Here is a 19,305-nt window from a genome sequence, read left to right as displayed (position 1 = left end):
TAGCCTCATTTTACTTTCTACAAGCTGCCTTTGAGACTTCAGTCCCTTTTTTTTTTAACCTATGCCAAAGAGCACTTTATGGACATTGGTAGAACAGTGCATTGCCAATCCTTTTAGCTGAGCTATATTTTATTTTTAATGAAAGATTATTAGTATTCATGTGAGAATATATTTTGAGTTCAGTCACATTTCCATTTGGCTGCTTTGTAGAAATAATTTTTCTTTTTATGGAGGACTTATCAGAGAATTTTAAGAAAGGAAAAAACCTTTGAAGGCCATTACCCTGCCCCCAGCAAATGAATACTTTTTTGATGTAATGGTCATATCATACATAAAAATTATTTTCACCTAAAAAGAAGACAGTTCTTCATTGACTAATTCTTTAAAAATGGCTAATTGTGTAGTAAATATCTGCAACTGTTATTTTAAAAGGAATAATTGAGCCAACATAATTATTGTATTACTTTTCTTTGGAAAGAAATAAGCTGGTAATTCACACATAAGTGTTTTGTACTTTTAGTGAGATTTGTAAAGTTGTTTAAAAAGTTTGGTAATTTGTGGCCAAATTAATTAATTCAATGCATGCTATGACAAAGACTACATGATGTAAGTATGGCTGTCCATGGCTAGCTAGTAAACTGGGGTTTGGATAAGATACTTTGAGGCTATTTTTGGTCATATCTAGATTTTTTTTTTAATTCCCACTATTTAGGGGTAATTTAATGATATTTTTTAATAAACTCTTTTTAAAATTTATTTATTTTTGGCTGTGTTGGGTCTTTGTTGCTGTGCATGGGCTTTCTCTAGCTGCCGCGAGTGGGGGCTACTCTTCATTGCAGAGCACGGGATCTAGGTACATGGGCTTCAGTAGTTGTGGCTCGCGGGCTCTAGAGCGCAGGCTCAGTAGTTGTGGAGCATGGGCTTAGTTGCTCCACAGCATGTGAGATCTTCCCAAACCAGGGCTCAAACCCATGTCTCCTGCATTGGCAGGTGGATTCTTAATCACTGCCCCCATTAGTGAAGTCCCATATCTAGATTTTTGGGTTTTTTTTTTTTGAAGTAATTTCAGATTTTCAGAAAAGTGCTAAAATAATACAGAAAATTCCAACATACCCTTCATCCAATTTCTTCAAATGTTAATATTTTGCCTCATTTGCTCTATCACTTTATAATTTTTTCTCTCTGTATCTTTGTCTCTCCTTTTCCCTTTTTCTGTATATACATGTATGTACATACATTTTCCCTTAATTATTTGAAAGTTACATACACAATGCCCTTTTATCCCTTAAATACTTTATGTTCAAAACACAGACATTCACTTGTATAATCACAGTACCATTAGCAAAATCTGTAAACTAAAAGAATAGACCTTATTCACATTTTGCTAATTATCCCATCACTGTCCTTTATGGTAAAAAATAAATATAAAATAAAACCAAAATCTTGTCCAGGATCCAATCTAGAATTACACTTTGTGTTTAGTTGCCATGTATCGAGATACTTTTCACAATACTTATTAGCTCCTTGCTGGTTGGATGGTCATGGTATCACCCAACATCTTACACAATGTCTGTGTCTTTGATTTTTTTATTTGTTGTCTCTCCTGTGTTGGGCTGATGAAATCTCGGCTCTGGAACTGTGTTTTCTAATTTCATTATCATTCTTTTCAAATGGCTCACAACTGCTTTATAAGAACTATTTTATACAGTAGGATTTCATAATGAATGTTTCCTGTATGGTAATATCATTTAATATGAGAGAACAGGATAATTAAAAAAATTACACCAAACAAGCATCTGCAGTATTTTAAAAACTTGAATGGAATGATATTCTCTTAAAGTACTATTTCAATATTAACTAATCCTTTCCATGAGTGTTTTTTTTAAAAATCCCTCCAACGGAAATTGAATCCACTCTTTTCACCCTTGTTTTAATCATGATATAAAACAATTGCTTATAGTTTTATGTCTGTGGCAGAAGTTTTAGTGTACTTGAAGACTGTTTCATCTATTTTATACTAAATACAACAGACATCAGATCTTTATTTGCTGTGTATGAAAAATATTTTACTGTGATTTTTTTACCTTAATATATTGATCTCCAGAACTAATTAATATATGAGCTACAATTCAACAATTCAAGGATTTAACTTTAACAAGACTGTCGATAACTTTCACCTTGGAACAAAAGCTTCCTTTCCCTTCCCCAAAACACAGTGACTGGTCTTCGGGTGCTGTCAAGGACAGCACAAGTGTGTCAGTGCAGTGACTGTCCACAGAGATACAACAAGATGAACTGGTCAGTTTTCCAAATAATTTCAACATCAGAAATAGTTTGAATTGTTAGGCCACTTTAGAATTAAGAAGAGCTTACATTTGTGAGGATTCAGAATAGCAGTATTCCAAACACAATAGTAAGCTTTCAACAAATATCAGTTCCTTTTTCTCTCTTCTTCTGCCCTTTAATTATACAGTTGTATCAGCTTAAATCCCATACAATATGCTAATTTTAAAGCTTTGCAATCAGAAAACACTTATTTCATACACACACACACACACACACACACACACACACACACACACACACATATATAGGCCAGCTTTGAGTGGAGAATATTCATTTTGTGCTGTGGCATATTAGCACATAGCATCAGTTTTGGCTCTGAACACACTATACATGATAGATTTTTTACTGCACATGCTACTACTGCTTGGTTGTCAACAGAGCCAACTCTCCATTCCCTTCCCTTCTTGCAACCCTAAAACATATCATGGAAGTTATGACTGAAATTAATAGAAATATTAAAGCAGGAACTTCCGTGTAATGGGCTCTGTCAAGCTCTTCAGTAGGTGAAAATGAGTATTTTGGTCCTTCATTATACTGTGTCCTAGAGTCATTACATAAATGATTGGGCTGCTACAATTTTATTAACCCATAGTTTTCATTGTGAGCTCTACTAATCCTTGGAGTAAGTAGGTTAGTGTGGTATCCCTAAAGTTGATGAGAACTCTGAAATAGAAACTGCATGTTGTACTTGATAATACAGTTTGGGTATTTTTTTATTAGTGTGCAAAGATAAGCCTGATTAAATGCCCTGCAACATGGCCTTACCTATAAGGGTTTGTGAAAGTATTGAATTAACTACAGGACATATTCTACAGTGCATGCCTTATTCATCCTTCAAAACCAAATTTGGTTGGTGCAAAATTTTCCATAATATCCCGTTGTTGATATTATAGTGCAGTAAATGGAATGCCATTGAAAAAAAGCCTTTCAGGAGCAGAACTCATGTTTAAAATAAGATAAATCTTTAAGATATATGAATCAATTCAGTGGTGAGTTTGGTTAAGTTATTTACACCATTAGAAGAGGTGGTAGTTTTACCAGTAATTATAATTTATTCATGTATAGGCACATAATACTCTCAATTCAACAATGATCTATAGATGGCTCTCAATTTATTTACATTTATGTTTATTAAATTTTTGCATTATTAAGGTTGCCCTGAGAAAATCCACTAAACAGTTGTGGCACCTATTAAATATTTATATGTGAAGTAAATGGAGAACACACAGTGACATAGAGTCATCTACTGAAAACACATGAATTTGATGCTGGATAAGTGTATGTGTAGGGCACTTGGAGAATCTGCCTTTATTCAGCCATATCCTGTTTGGAAATAAGCAATATTTGTGAGTCAGTTCTGAAGCATATTGATTATTAAGGACCAATGTAGCTTCTATATTTTTATTCTATAATGCCCATCATGTGTTAAATATATGAACTATTCTAAATATTAGGTTAACATTCATTTTCTTTTAATTTTTTAAAGATACATAAATGTACTTTTTTTTCTGTTAGAATGCATTTTAAGCTTTGCTGAGTGTTTACCTGAGAAAATAAAATTATAAATATTTCCTGATAATAAGTAAGAAAAGTAAAAGTTAGCTAGCTTACCATATTTATTAATGACCTGGATATCCAGAGACACTGTATGATAAAGTCACCCCTTGGACAGCTCTCCATGGTATCTCCTTAGTGGACCTTTAATCACTGGAAAACAGGACTGTGGGAAACAGGACTGTGAATGGATAATGTAAATGCTGTTGCTGGACAGAACAAGAGTTACTGCATTTTTTGATTCATGAAACTGGATTTGTGCACATCCCCCGTCAGCACCATATGCTTTAGATGAAAAGGCTTGGTAGGCTAGTCAGTTCCAGGAGTAAGCCAAGCTCTTTCAGATCACATGGCTTTCACATGGGCAAACCCAGCTGCCTGGAATGCCTTTCTCTGTTCATTTCACACAGATAGTTCCTTCCTTTCCACTAGATTTTGCTTTAAATGTCAACTCCTGAGCAAGACTGCATGTCTATCCTGGCAAAAAAATGAGGCCTTCCCTTATTCTCTTCCTTAACTCCTTGCTTGGTTCCCTCTTGGCCTTTATTGCAGCCAGCAATTACCTGTTCTATTGTGTATTTGGTTTTGTCTTTTCCCATTTGAAAATCATCTCTATGATGACAGAGCATGAATGCTTGTAGCTCATTCACCAATTTTTCTCCAATTTCTCCCTAGGCTCTTTTCAATATTCAATAAACATTATTGAATGCATACATGCATAAATAAATTAAATATTTAATGTACAAAAAGGTAGGTTAAAGCAGTATAAATGGTATCTAAAAGACTTGAATTTTAATCTCAACTTTAGCATTAACTAGTTTAATGCTAAATTTTTTTCGTGTGATGAGAACTTAAGATCTCCTCTCTTATCAACTTTTAACTATGCAATATGGTAATATTAACTATAGTCATCATGCTATATATGACATCCCCAGGACTTACGTATTTTATAACTGGAAGCTTGTACCTTTTGACAACGTTCACACATTTTGGCCACCCCCCTATCACATGATACTCTTATAGGCCTAGGGTAACAACACTGTAGGGAACACAGATCATTTTAAAGTGTTATATATTTTATATAGGAAAGCTCTTGATTAAAAAAAAATTCCTGAAAAAATGTGATTTTTTTTCCTGCAGTCAAAAAACAAAATTATCAATGAGTCATGGTTCTCACAGCTTATTTCATGAACTTTTAACATTCCTATCACATGTGTTAGTGACATATCCCCTTCCCATTGGTCACGTGGTAGCATAGGCTCAGCTTCTGGGTGGGGTGAAGGTGACTGATGCCAAATGAGGTCATATTTGTTACTTCTGGGTCACTGAGCTTCTCTGTCCCTGCCTTAGTTTCCACAACTATAAAACAAAGAAAGTAATACTTATGCCTGTGTTTTTTCAGACTGCTTCAGTAAGGACAAATTGAGATAATGGATGTCAAGGCATGTTAAATTTTTAAAAATATATATAAGTAAGAGATAATCTCCAACCTTATCTTGAAAAATAAATAAGAAAAATTTGAATACAGTAAGAGAACTTGGGAAAGTTTCAGCATGCTTTATTTGTAGGAAAATTAGCCTCCATTTTTTCCACAAACACAAATGGTGGAGGAGAGGTGAATTGGAAAATGATTGTTTATGAAAAGAGACGGTAGAAAGATTGTTTTGTAGTATCTGAAGCATGGAAGCTGCATTTTCATGCCCCATTTGTAAAAGAAGGATGGGCAGTGCTGGTGATACTGGAGGGTTTAACTCTCCTTTAAAACAGAAGTGGAATAGATACAAAGTAGCTGAGCAGCAACACCTGGTGAAAGAGACCGTCACATCCTAAATAAAGGAGAGAGATTTGAGAAAATGGTGGAAGAGTAAGACGCGGAGATCACCTTCCTCCCCACAAATACATCAGAAATACATCTATAAGTGGAACTGCTCCTATAGCACACCTACTGAACGCTGGCAGAAGACCTCAGACCTCCCAAAAGGCAAGAAACTCCCCCACGTACCTGGGTAGGGCAAAAGAAAAAAGAAAAAACAGAGACAAAAGAATAGGGACGGGACCAGCACCAGTGGGAGGGAGCCATGAAGGAGGAAAGGTTTCCACACACGAGGAAGCCCCTTCGCGGGTGGCGGAGGGGGGGAGCTTCAGAGCCACAGAGGAGAGCACAGCAACTGGGGTGCGGAGGGCAAAGCGGAGAGATTCCCGCACAGAGGATTGGTGCTGACCAGCACTCACCAGCCCGGGAGGCTGTTTTGCTCACCCGCTGGCGTGGGCGCGGGCTGGGAGCTCAGGCTCGGGCTTCAGTCGGATGCCGGGAGAAGATTGGGGTTGGTGGCGTGAACACAGCCTGAAGGGGTTAGTGCGCCACGGCTAGCCGGGAGGGAGTCAGGGAAAAAGTCTGGACCTGCCGAAGAGACAGGAGACTTTTTCTTGCCTCTTTGTTTCTGTGCGAGGAGAGGGGATTAAGAGCGCTGCTTAAAGGAGCTCCAGAGACGGGCGCGAGCCGTGGCTAAAAGCACAGACCCCAGAGACGGGCATGAGACGGTGCTGCTGCAGGCACCAAGAAGCCTGTGTGCAAGCACAGGTCACTATCCACACCCCCCCTCCCGGGAAACTGTGCAGCCCGCCACTGCCAGGGTCCTGTGATCCTGGGACAATTCTCCTGGAGAACGCACGGCACGCCTTAAGCTGGTGCAACGTCACGCTGGCCTCTGCCACTGCAGGCTCGCCAAGCATCCGTACTCCTCCCTCCCCTCAGGCCTGAGTGAGCCAGAGCCCCTGAATCAGCTGCTCCTTTAACCCCGTCCTGTCTGAGCGAGGAACAGATGCCCTCAGGCGACCTACACACAGAGGCGGGGCCAAATCCAAAGCTGAACCCTGGGAGCTGTGTGAACAAAGAAAAGAAAGGGAAATTTCTCCCAGCAGCCTCAGAAGCATTGGATTAAAGCTCCACAAGCAACTTGATGTACCCTGCACCTGTGGAATACCTGAATAGACAATGAATCATCCCAAATTGAGGAGGTGGACTTTGGGAGCAACATAGATTGTTTTTTTCCCTTTTCCTCTTTTTGTGAGTGTGCATGTGTATGCTTCTGTATGTGATTTTGTCTTTCTAGCTTTGCTTTCACCATTTGTCCTGGGGTTCTGCCCATCCATTTTCTTTTTTGTTTTGTTTTGTTTTTTTTATTTTTAAAAATTTTTTCCTTGATAATTATTTTTTATTTTAATAACTTTATTTTATCTTACTTTATTTTCGTTTATCCTCTTTCTTTCTTTCTTCCTATTTTTTCTCCTTTTTATTCTGAGCCATGTGGAGGACAGGCTCTTGGTGCTACAACCAGGAGTCAGTGCTATGCCTTTAAGGTGGGAGAGCCAACTTCAGGACACTGGTCCACAAGAGACCTCCCAGCTCCATGTAATATCAAATGGTAAAAATCTCCCAGAGATCTCCATCTCAACACCAAGACCCAGTTTCACTCAGCGGCCAGCAAGCTACAGTGCTGGACACCCTATGCCAAACACCTAGCAAGACAGGAACACAGCCCCCTCCATTAGCAGAGAGGTTGCCTAAAATCATAATAAGGCCACAGACACCCCAAAACACAACATCAGACGTGGGCCTGCCCACCAGAAACACAAGATCCAGCCTCATCCACCAGAAAACAGGCACTAGTCCCCTCCACCAGGAAACCTACACAACCCACTGAACCAACCTTAGCCACTGGGCACAGACACCAAAAACAACAGGAACTACAAACCTGCAGCCTGCAAAAAGGAGACCCCCAAAACAGTAAGATAAGCAAAATGAAAAGACAGAAAATCACACAGCAGATGAAGGAGCAAGATAAAAACCCAGCAGACCTACCAAATGAAGAGGAAATAGGAAGTCTACCTGAAAAAGAATTCAGAATAATGATAGTAAAGATGATCCAAAATCTTGGAAATAGAATAGACAAAATGCAAGAAACATTTAACAAGGACCTAGAAGAAGTAAAGAGGAAACAATCAATGATGAACAACACAATAAATGAAATTTATAATACTCTAGAAGGGATCAATAGCAGAATAACAGAGGCAGAAGAATGGATAAGTGACCTAGAAGATAAAATAGTGGAAATAACTACTGCACAGTGGAATAAAGAAAAAAGAATGAAAAGAACTGAGGACAGTTTCAGAGACCTCTGGGACAAAATTAAATGCAACAATATTCGAATCATAGAGGTCCCAGAAGAAGAAGAGAAAAAGAAAGGGACTGAGAAAATATTTGAAGAGATTATAGTTGTAAATTTCCCTAATATGGGAAAGGAAAGAGTCAATCAAGCCCAGGAAGCACAGAGATTCCCATACAGGATAAATCCAAGGAGAAACATGCCAAGACACATATTAACCAAACTATCAAAAATTAAGTACAAAGAAAACATATTAAAAGCAGCAAGGGAAAAACAACAAATAACACACAAAGGAATCCCCATAAGGTTAACAGCTGATCTTTCAGCAGAAACTCTGCAAGCCAGAAGGGACTGGCAGGACATGTTTAAAGTGAAGAAGGAGAAAAACATGCAACCAAGATTACTCTGCCCAGCAAGGATCTCATTAAGATTTGATGGAGATATTAAAGCTTTACAGACAAGCAAAAGCTGAGAGAGTTCAGCACCACAAAACCAGCTTTACAACACATGCTAAAGGAAGTTCTCTAGGCAAGAAACACAAGAGAAGGAAGAGACCTACAATAACAAACCCCAAACAATTAAGAAAATGGGAATACGAACATACATATTGATAATTACCTTAAATGTAAATGGATTAAATGCTCCCACCAAAAGATACAGACTGGCTGAATGGATACAAAAACAAGACCCGTATATATGCTGTCTACTTAAGACCTAGGGACACATACAGACTGAAAGTGAGGGGATGGAAAAAGATATTCCATGCAAATAGAAATCAGAAGAAAGCTAGAGTAGCAATTCTCATATCAGAAAAATTAGACATTAAAATAAAGACTACAACAGGAGACAAAGAAGGACACTACATAATGATCAAAGGATCGATCCAAGAAGAAGATATAACAATTTTGCTGGAGAGGGTGTGGAGATAAGGGAGCATGCTTGCACTGTTGGTGGGAATGTAAATTGATACAGCCAGTATGGAGAACAGTATGGAGGTTCCTTATAAAACTAAAAATAGAACTACCATAGGACCCAGAAATCCCACTACTGGGCATATACCCTGAGAAAACCATAATTCAAAAAGAGTCATGTACCAAACTGTTCATTGAAGCTGTATTTACATTAGCTGGGACATGGAAGCAACCTAAGTGTTCATCAACAGATGAATGGATAAAGAAGATGTGGCACATATATACAATGGAATATTACTCAGCCATAAAATGAAATGAAATTGAGTTATTTGTAGTGAGGTGGATGGACCTAGAGACTGTCATACAGAGTGAAGTCAGAAAGAGAAAAACAAATACCATATGCTAACACATATATATGGAATCTAAGAAAAAAAAAAAAAAGAAGGTCATGAACAACCTAGGGGTAAGAAGGGAATAAAGACACAGACCTACTATACTAGAGCATGGACTTCAGGATATGGGGAGGGGGAAGGATAAGCTGTGACAAAGTGAGAGAGTGGCATGGACATATATACAATACCAAACGTAAAATAGATAGCTAGTGGGAAGCAGCTGCATAGCACAGGGAGATCAGCTAGGTGGTTTTTGACCACCTAGAGGGGTGGAATAGGGAGGACGGGAGGGAGGGTGACGCAAGAGGGAAGAGATATGGGAACATATGTAAATGTATAACTGATTCACTTTGTTATAAAGCAGAAACTAACACACCATTGTAAAGCAATTATACTCCAATAAAGATGTTAAGAAAAAAACTAAATAAAGGAGAAAGGGGGAGATTGGAGCAACCGTAGTTACCTGTTTCCCTAGTCTCTTCCTTCTTCCACATATTTTCCTAATTCCTTCACAAAGTTACTGATTATGTTGCTTTTTAGTTTTAAAATTCAGCCACCTCCCAGAATCCCTTCCATAGATAGGGATTGGGGGAGAAGGCATGGATGGAGGACAACCAGAACTATGTCAATACCCCAATGACTGCACAGGGGAGGCGTGTTGCTGTGCAAGAATATAGCTTGGGAGCCGCTTTATTTGTTTATCAATGAACATTCTACTGCGTCTCTGCGATGTAGGTCAGGCTCATTGGAAATACCAGCCGCCGATCACATGCAGTCTTCATTATATTTCCAGGCCGGGTGCACAGCTGATTCCTGCACACTGGAGTGCGTAAGAGCTGCAGGACGGAGAGGAGACACCTGTGCCTTAGCCACGCAGGTAAAGCCCCATCTACCTTCCCGAGGCTTTCCCGAGTGCTCTCCCATTCCCTCTGCGCGCCCTCCTCATCACCATCTGCCGTCCCGTCATGGACCCCAGCTTCTCTGTTCAACCGGTGCTTTTCCCGCTCTCTCTCGGCACCTCAGCAGTAGACAAGGAGGGCTCCACACAACTGGGCATGCCTAATAACCAGGGAGGGCTCTGGCTGCGAGAAGAAAGCGCTTGCACCTTCCGCGCTGCCCTCCCCTCTCCTGCTGCCTCCTGCCACTCAGTCAGGGTGCCGGCGACCTACGTCCGAGCGCGCGGAGCCCTGCGCCTGGCCGGGGTCGGTCCGAAGTCCGCGCTATGAAAGAGGAGAAATACTTGCCTGAGCTGATGGCAGAAAAAGATAGCCTGGATCCATCTTTTGTGCACGCCTCGCGCCTGCTAGCCGAAGGTAGGACTTGCTCCCCAGGTGGAAACAGACAGCTGGCCCCTGTCACCGCGGCGGGGTTCGGGGAGCGGAGTTGGGGAGGACGCCCGTCTCCTTCGCGGAGACTGTCCCCTAAGGTGCTCGACCCAGAGCTGCGGACAGAGCAGGTCCTCGGGCGGCGGATGCTCGCTCCCTCCCTCCCTCCGCAGCTGAATTTGGGGAGCCCGGAGCTGCGAGCTCTGTGGCGGTGGAGACGTGCCCTGTTAGGATCTTTGATGGAGAGAAGTGAGGAGCTACGCGGTCCACGGGGATATTTTCACTCCGCAGAGGGAAGGGAAATCAATTTCGAGTGAATGGTGATCAATGTAGTGTTTTAACAGCTTCTTAGCTACAAATCAGCATTTTTCTTTCTTTCTTTCTTTCTTTCTTTCTTTCTTTCTTTCTTTCTTTCTTTCTTTCTTTCTTTTCTTTCTCTCTCTTTCTTCTGCTTGGGAAGCGATTTTGATGTTCTTTAGTCTAATGACAGTCTTTCCTATGGAAAGTCAGAATAAACCTAGATTAAATTCTGCGTGTTCTTCAATGTTTGTGAACGTGGAAGAGGCTAAAGTGCTTATCAGTTTATTTGAAGTGATGATTGCGTGCTCTGGGAGATGCTGATCTCTGGGAACGCTCCACAATTGATCAACCGTTTTACCAGGTGTGCATTTTCTTTTGTGTACCTGTAATGTTAAAAGAGATTTCATTCCCAGAGGAACAGAAATGTCTTTTGCGTTCTTTTGAAAGGTCGTTTAAACACACACACACACACACACACACACGCACACGAACATGAACTTTTGTATGACAGAAGTATTAACCAAATTACTTCATTTATCTTGAAATAATGCCGTCTAACTGCTAAAGGTACTCAAGATATCTGTAGCAGTCTACACCTGTCTTTTTAAAAACAACTCCAGATTTTTTTTTTCTTGATGAATGCCTCATTAATAATAAACTGCTTCATCATCAAATTGACTACAGTGCAGTTTTGTAGTTTAGGTTCTTATGACGTTACCTATGGTAAAACTAAAAGTTAAAACTTTCTCTTCCTCAGCCCTTAAGCATTAAAGGAAATGTTTTCTTTTTCGAGATTTAGTTGTACGTAGAAGGAAAAATTCTAAGCCTCCATGTATAAGTCACATAGTCATTAGGTTTATTTAAATGTTTTATTGATGGATTATTATTTACAACAATAAAGTGTCAGGTGTTTTTTCTATTTTGTATACTAAGTAATTAAGAAAAGCTTTATAATCGAAATATTGAATGTGTGAAACAACTAAACTGTTTTTCAAGGAACAAGTTTGGTTTTATGGAGGATTTAGGACAGAAAATGCAATCATGCTTACTACTTTCTTGGTTACTGTATGAAAAAAATAAATAGAACCTAAAGTTGAAAATGAAAGTCAATTAAAAAATTAAACTCTCCCTCTATTAAAAAATAAAGATAACTACATAAAAATAATAGGAATATTGTAAATTAATGGGTAAATGTTTAAGATTGTTCAAAATGATTAAAAATGCAGTTAAAAGTCTTCTTAAATCATTTACTTCAATATATTTTCCAGAAGTGTCTTCATTTAGCTGATAATGCTTTAAAATGGAAAAAAGTTACAAATTGATCATTTTCTCAGACCTCCTAATTGGACTTCTTTTGGGGACAGCAGACTTGATTAATTCATCAGTCATTAATGAGAGTTAGTGTACTGAAAACTGCCAAACTACAGCAATGCGTGTGAGGAGCCCTAAATAGAGAGTGCAAGTATTTCTGCAGCTGGTAAAACAGAGAAGGCTGTGCACCTGGTTTCTTAACATTTTATTTTTCTCAGGAACTTCGTTTCTTGATACTTAGGAACATGTTCCTATGTACTTTGTAATTTAATTTTTTCCCAGTAGGGGGAAGCATGTTCTGCTTTTGTAAAGAATTAGGAAGAAAAAGCTCCTAAATAGAGAGAAAAACATCTAAGTAAGAAACAGAGAGAAGTGTCCAAATTTCAGAGGAAACATAATGAGGAAAAGAGGATGGAGGAGGTGATGATAATAATCTTGAGTATATAAAGAGATAGGCCAAAAGAGACACAAGACTTAAATTCTCTAATTGTACCTGAGGCTCTTTATGTATGCTTATTGAAGAGTGTCATTTTGAATCTCTAATAAACCTTAACATACATTTTACATTATAGATCTTTCATTGTCTTTTCAAAGGCCATCTGCCTAGATTCTTAAGTCTTGTTTCGGATATCTATAGGAGTGTGTTGTTGAGATAATTTTATTTCTCACCCCTGGAAATGTACTGATTGAAGGCAGCGGCTATAAATAAACCTGACACAGATGTTCATTTGGAAAGAAGGTGCTCAGTGAAGTACATTTCAGCCAGCACTGTGCAGACTGTCTCAAGACTGAGTGAGTAATAAAAATGATCCAGATGATTCAGTTCTTCGGAATGATTTTCTGGAAGCTAATACATACAAGGGCAGTGATGTAAACCAATGAGCTTTCACTGTGATTTATTTTGATTTTTTGATTGGTGGTAGATGCAAATCAGTGCTGAATTGTGACTACTTCACTTAGAATAGAAGGCCATAGGGTTAAAAGTGCTAGTTTGTTGGTTATTTTGTTATTTTTGTTGTAGTTTGTTATTTCACTTGTTCCTGCTGTGTACTTTCAGTAGGAATGATTCTGAGAAAGTTAAAGGAAGAGCCCAAACATTTTATGTATTGTGTTGTTACTTAGAAAAATCTTGAATAATATGGTTTGAATAGTATAATATGTTTGAGCAGTTAAAAGAATTTTCTTCTGTGATGATAATATTGTTTAATTACCTATTTGTATGGAAGGTGCTTTGGAGTATGATAAAACAGCAAATTCAGCATGATTCTTGAAGTTCCACTCAGCCTCTGAATTTGCTTGCCAGATGAAACTAGACGAGGTTATTTATATCTGTGATACTGCTGGGAAGTGCACTAAACTGTGAATCCAGATACCTGGATTTTAATTCCACTTTTGCCTAAACTGAATCTTGGTAAATTTCCCTTCCCTGAACCAGTCTCTCAAATTGAGGAGTTGGACTAGATTTCTTTGTAATTCTAATGAAGTCTGGGACTGCTGCTGGTGCAAAGGAGTGGTGTTTGTGTATTCAGAATACCAAAATCAGTGGCTGAATATTTTGGAAACTTTTTTCATTCCTTCTTAGTTTAATGATTAATAATACATTATTGCATTATAATGCAATTTGAAGCATAAACATTATTTTGGGCACTGGGGACAGATTTACATTTACTGAACCATTCTCAAGGCTTGGGAGCTAAAAATGTATATGCATGGAAATATTCTTGTTTGCAGTAAAGCATGCCTGTCTGCTGACAGACATAGATCTGTTCAAATTTATGGATTCAATTATGGCAATTCCATACCTTTAGGAGGATTAATAAATTCTTGTCCAATTGAGAGTGTTTTGGGTTCTCTGGCTGGCAAGATTTCCTAACCTGAATTATTCACAAATATTGGTAGATTCATCATTGTTTTGGTTGACTCATCATATGATGAAGTCAAATATTGCCAAATATCCCAACAGTTCAAGTGATTTTTAAAAAACTCTGGGTGCTTTTTGAAAATTTTGGTGAAAAACTTGCCCTTCCATCTAGGATTGGCCTGTTTGCAGGTGTGGATGAATGAGAGGAACATGGATTAATAATTTATCACAAATGCTGACTTGTAGTGATTTAACTACATTTAGATTTTCAGTAAGGATCATTTTTAAACTCAGAATGTGTTCCTTGAAATATTTTCCATAAAACATGGTGAGTTCTTAAGTTAAAGAAAGGTATTGGTATAATTTCTAAAACCAACTTCTGATAAAAAATAGTATTCATGTGACTTTTCCTTTGATTGATGTAATCTCTTTTCTCTCCCAATAAATTTGAGATAATCTTATTTATGTTTCTTAAATAAAAATAAAAATTGGCAAAAAAAAACTAAGTTAAAGGTATCTTTGAACTGCAGTTAAAACACATTTATCATATAGTGGAGAAATTCTGCTTTAGCAAGCAAAACACTTGGGATGGAGTGTTGACACCCCTGCCAACTGTGAAATAAAGGATATTTCATTTATTTCCTTTCTGATTCTCAGTTTCTTCACCTGTAAAACAGCAAAATGAATATCCACCAGCCAGAGTTCTTTTAATGTTAAAAAATGCTGTTTGTGACTATGTAAGCTGTATTTTAAAATAGGAATATTTGTACAACTAAAACAAAAACATAAGCAGAAATTCTACAAATATAAGATGATGTGTTTAAGGTTTTCCTTAATGTTTTAGTGGCATTGTGGACTTGACCTCAACTTGAAGCTTGATTTTGTAATAAAATGAGCACTGACTTAACTCTCTGAATCACTGCTGAGTGAAATTTGAACTCATACACCAAATTATGAAATAGATTATCTTATAAAAGATGATTCCAATGAGAGATTTTAAAATATCGTGTTCCCTCCATCAGTGGTCGCTTGCCCGTGTCTGACTTGAGCCTGGTTAGCCCAGGACCTGGGTCTCTCGAGGCTCATTCTGCACCTGCTTGGCCTCCTCGTCAGGCCACATGTTCATCACTCTGGGCAGCTGGCTGCATTCTCCTTTTCATCAAGGGAAGTGGATTTCTGTCTTCCGAAGTTCTTCACCCTCCTACCACTTAAAAAATTCCATACTCCTTTCATTCCCAGAAGGTGAAATTAATTTTTTTGTTCAAGGCTGACTTGTTCACAGCATCCTTAATCCCAGCACCCATCATCCCCTCCAGGTCTGGCCTATTATATCCTTTCTTCAGTAGTTCCAACGTCTTCATCCCCAGCTTTCCTTGGAGCAGCCTATAAACATGATTCAATCGGAATCACTTAAAAAAAATAGAATACTTGTTTCACTTGCTGAAAGTAATAAAAATAACCTCTCTTGACAATTTTTCTCCTTTGTTTCCTTCAAGTTTCTGATGCCATGAGTCCATACAGCTGCTTCCTTTCTCAGTTTACCTTCCACAGGTCCTCCATCTCGCTGCAGTCCTCTTCATTGTCTTGAAACCAGAGGCTCCAGTGAGAATCATCTAATTGCCCAATCCAGTAAAATGTGTCTGACCTCTCATCAGGGCACTTGGCTGCACTTTCCACTATTGTTCTTCTCCCAATTTCTTGGCTTCTCCCTTGGTTTACAAGCACTACACACTGTTGGTTTTTCTCTTCTGTCTCTCTTTCCAGTGCTCACCATCCTCCCTCTCTCTCCTCCCCACCCCAACACACACACCCTGTCAAGAGTGGTTCATTCAAGATCAGAGTGTGACCATGTCACACCTTTAAATGCTATTGTCATAGGCAGGCCATCTCTGACAGCAGGCCAGGAGAGGGAGGGGATGCTGCCTGCCTGGATGCTTCTGGGGCAAGGAGAGTCCAGGCTCCCTCAGGCGCCTAGGGGAGGGAGGGAGGGGCCCCTTTTTGCTGTTCCCGTGTGGTCTTTAGTACACCGAGAGGGGTGGGGAGGAATTCTAGCAGGAGTGAAAGATTCTCTGACACCCCCTGGCTTGGAGGGGGAAGGATGCATTGGTCCTGCACCTGGGGGTGGACATCCGGGTCTCCACGGAGCCTCTGTCCCCACTGCCAGTGGTACGGAAGTGCTGTTGCCTATTCAGTCCCCCTGCCTCCCCCCAGAGAGAAGGAGTGCCCCTTCACAGTGGAGGGAGGCTGGACGCCCAGGCTCCCTATTTAATTTTTCTTGATGGGGGAGAGCCTGAGACACCGGTTTTTGGGTTTTGTTTTGTTTTCTGTGTTGTTTGCCTGGGGAAGGATGTTTGTTGTCTAAAAGTTTTCTGTCTTTCAAGGTTGCCCTCTTTCTAGTCCTGTGGCCGGAGAGAGCAGGCTTTGCTTGAGCCTTTTTTTGGTCTCCTTCTGTTAATGTTCCTGGGTTTCCAACCTTTCCAGCTGCCACTTTGGCATATATGAAACACAAGAAAAACTAGCAAAACCACTGCCTGAGTCACATGGTACCCAGCCAGCCTGCCTTCTTCCTGCCCCCTTCTGCAAAGTCTTCTGTGTTTATTTTATATATAATATCCAGTCTCCATTCATTTGTGTTTTAATTTATTTCTTGATAAGATTTTCTTTTGAAGGCAGGTTCAGTCTTGTACATTAATATTTCATTAACTAATTATGTAAGAATGAGCATGACCAGGATAAATCCATCTGGATAATGGACACAATATCTGATCAAAATTTTTGGTTTCTATTAAGTATACAATCTAGATTGGAGCTCTATGTTCCCATGGCAGCTGCAGAAGGAGGGAAGTTTTAGAGATGGTTTTTAGAAACCCTTGGAGATGACTCTCTAGTATCACCAGCCTTTCCTATGTCCTTATTTTTTGAACATTTGATTTGATCCCTTTTCTTGTCTGAATACAGATTATAAGAAATGTAGCTTAATCGGAATTATATCCTGACACCAGTTGGTTTCTTTAAAGCTATAAACAGTGTAAGACTTAATATATTAATAGATTGTAATATGATCCTTTTCTTACAGAAATGGTGAATTTCAGTAAAATAAGTATGATATAGAAATAAATATTTTTTAAAAATAATAGAGTACTGGTTAATAGCTGATCTCCCAAAGGAATGTTAGCAGATACCCATGTTATATGACTTCTTCATATTCTCCGGAGGAGAGTTCTGAAATAACCGCATGTTTTATTTGTCAAAAAGTTGAGAGGTCACAGCCAAGTATCTTGTTGCACAATTATTTTTAACTGTTTTGGGAAGCAAATCATTTGTAGCGTATCCTCCATTGCTTACCTTACCCTCAGGAGCACTACTTCCAAAAAATTTTTGCGGTAGAGAGAGATAATAAACATTCAAGAACACCTGAATGACAAAGTTTTCGGTCCTTTACTATAGATGAACTTGTAGTTTAGCTACAGTTTGGGGAATGAGTTCTGTGGGGCAAGGACTCAGTGATCCTTGACTATGTGATTGCATGTGCCCTTGAATGTGAGTTGGTAACATCGGTCCTCAGTATGTGTTATTGGTATATGAAGAGGTATCAGATGTTTAATTTATTAGTTTTTAACAGTATACATAAGATATAAATAACAGTGCATGGTAAGAGCTGCTGGGGTTTACAGACTGCTGGTGTCACAGAGATTCCAAGGAGGTCACCATGATTGTAGTTCTTCATTCTCGTGGTCACTCTGTCAGCATTGGTGAGGAGATACTCCTTGTCACGCAGTGTACTGGATGCTGACACGCCTACCACAATGCGTCCACTCGCCAATCCTATGAGATAGTTACTAGCATTACCCTATTTTACAAATGAGAAAAATTAAGCATTAGAGAAGTTAATTTATCTCAGATCACACAGCAAATAAATTATAAAGCTGAAACCCAGGCTTTCTTACCCAGAGACAGATGTACTGGTTACAGCATCCTGTCTCCCGTGGGAGACACTGCTTCAGGCAGGCTTTGCAGGCAGTTCAGATATTAACATGCAAAGTACTTTAAGGAGATCAGCGTGGTGGTCATCATTCACTTCTTAAGTATGTTCCTGAATGCAAGTATTGGATGAATTCTTCCACAGTGTCTTTAAATAAGTATAGTATATAAAAGGCAAATACATTTATAAATGGGGAAATTTACCTTAGTACAGAATCGGGTTAAGGATTATCGAGGGAGCCTACATTTTCAGTGTCTTACATTGACTGTTATTTCTGAGGGAGTTTAGTTGTGAGATGGTAAAGAGCAGGAGAACACTTTTTTTTCTTTTCTTGGATCCAAAAGAGGGATTGGAGAACTTTGTGTGATTTGCTGAGACTTTTTCTTTCCATGTTTTTTTTTAAGAGAACTGCTTATATTTGCCAAATTCTTCTAGGAAGGAAGAACAACCATAGGTCGTCTCTTGTGTCTTGAGGGAGTGTCAGTTTTGTTTAAAATTTGGGAGTTGAGCAGAGTTCACATGTGGTCAGAAACTGAGAACCCATTTCACCAGCATGGCCTGATACAAATGTTATCTATAGGTAATGAGGCTTTAGGATTTAATTACTTTGAAACAGATTGGTCTGTATTATTACACTTTTATCAGGAATGGCACAATTGATGTTCATTTCCTTCAAAACATTGAAGATTAGATTTTATCTTCTAGTAGAAAAGCAGAATGAACATGTTTTCTCTCGAGTATAGCTATTTTTAGCAGGTTCATTGTATGTCAGAAAATGATAGACCCTGATGCAACTCAGGAGACAGAGCCTCGGTGACAGAAACTCAGTAGAGGCTGAAGGAGAAGAAATCTGTACATTTTGAGAAGAAAGGGATGACTAGAGTAATAGCTACTTTTCTTGAACATATACTGTGGGTCATGTCCTTACATTATATCCAAAAAGGTAGGTAATATTGTCCTTATATTATGGGAAAGATAAAGATTCAGATTAGAGGATAGCCTAATCCATTTAGATTTTTTAAGTAATAAATCAGAGGTTAAGTAAATGTCTAACTATTATGTGAAAGTCTCAAAAAGCAACCATTAAACATTGAAACACTAAACAGTATTGCAGAATATGACTGGTTTAAGGAAATACCAAGCTCTTGCTTTGAAAA

At 38.9% G+C, this 19,305-nt stretch overlaps 1 protein-coding gene across 1 annotated transcript in view; it reads left to right on the top strand.

Annotated features, from left to right (window-relative positions):
- The first annotated feature begins 10,587 nt into the window (after positions 1-10,587).
- The window catches only part of LOC112406138 (KH domain-containing, RNA-binding, signal transduction-associated protein 2-like), a 214,549-nt gene continuing 205,831 nt past the window's right edge, over positions 10,588-19,305 (top strand). Inside the window, exon 1 of the mRNA XM_024754841.1 lies at positions 10,588-10,682. Within this exon, the coding sequence (XP_024610609.1) occupies positions 10,592-10,682 (91 nt within the window). The 5' untranslated portion in view covers positions 10,588-10,591. The remainder of the gene's footprint in view (positions 10,683-19,305) is intronic.

The sequence above is a fragment of the Neophocaena asiaeorientalis genome, unplaced genomic scaffold (genome assembly GCF_003031525.2).
Source record: "Neophocaena asiaeorientalis asiaeorientalis breed wild unplaced genomic scaffold, Neophocaena_asiaeorientalis_V1.1 scaffold690, whole genome shotgun sequence".
Classification (NCBI taxonomy): Eukaryota; Metazoa; Chordata; class Mammalia; order Artiodactyla; family Phocoenidae; genus Neophocaena; species Neophocaena asiaeorientalis.
This window is presented reverse-complemented; position numbering and strand designations above follow the sequence as displayed.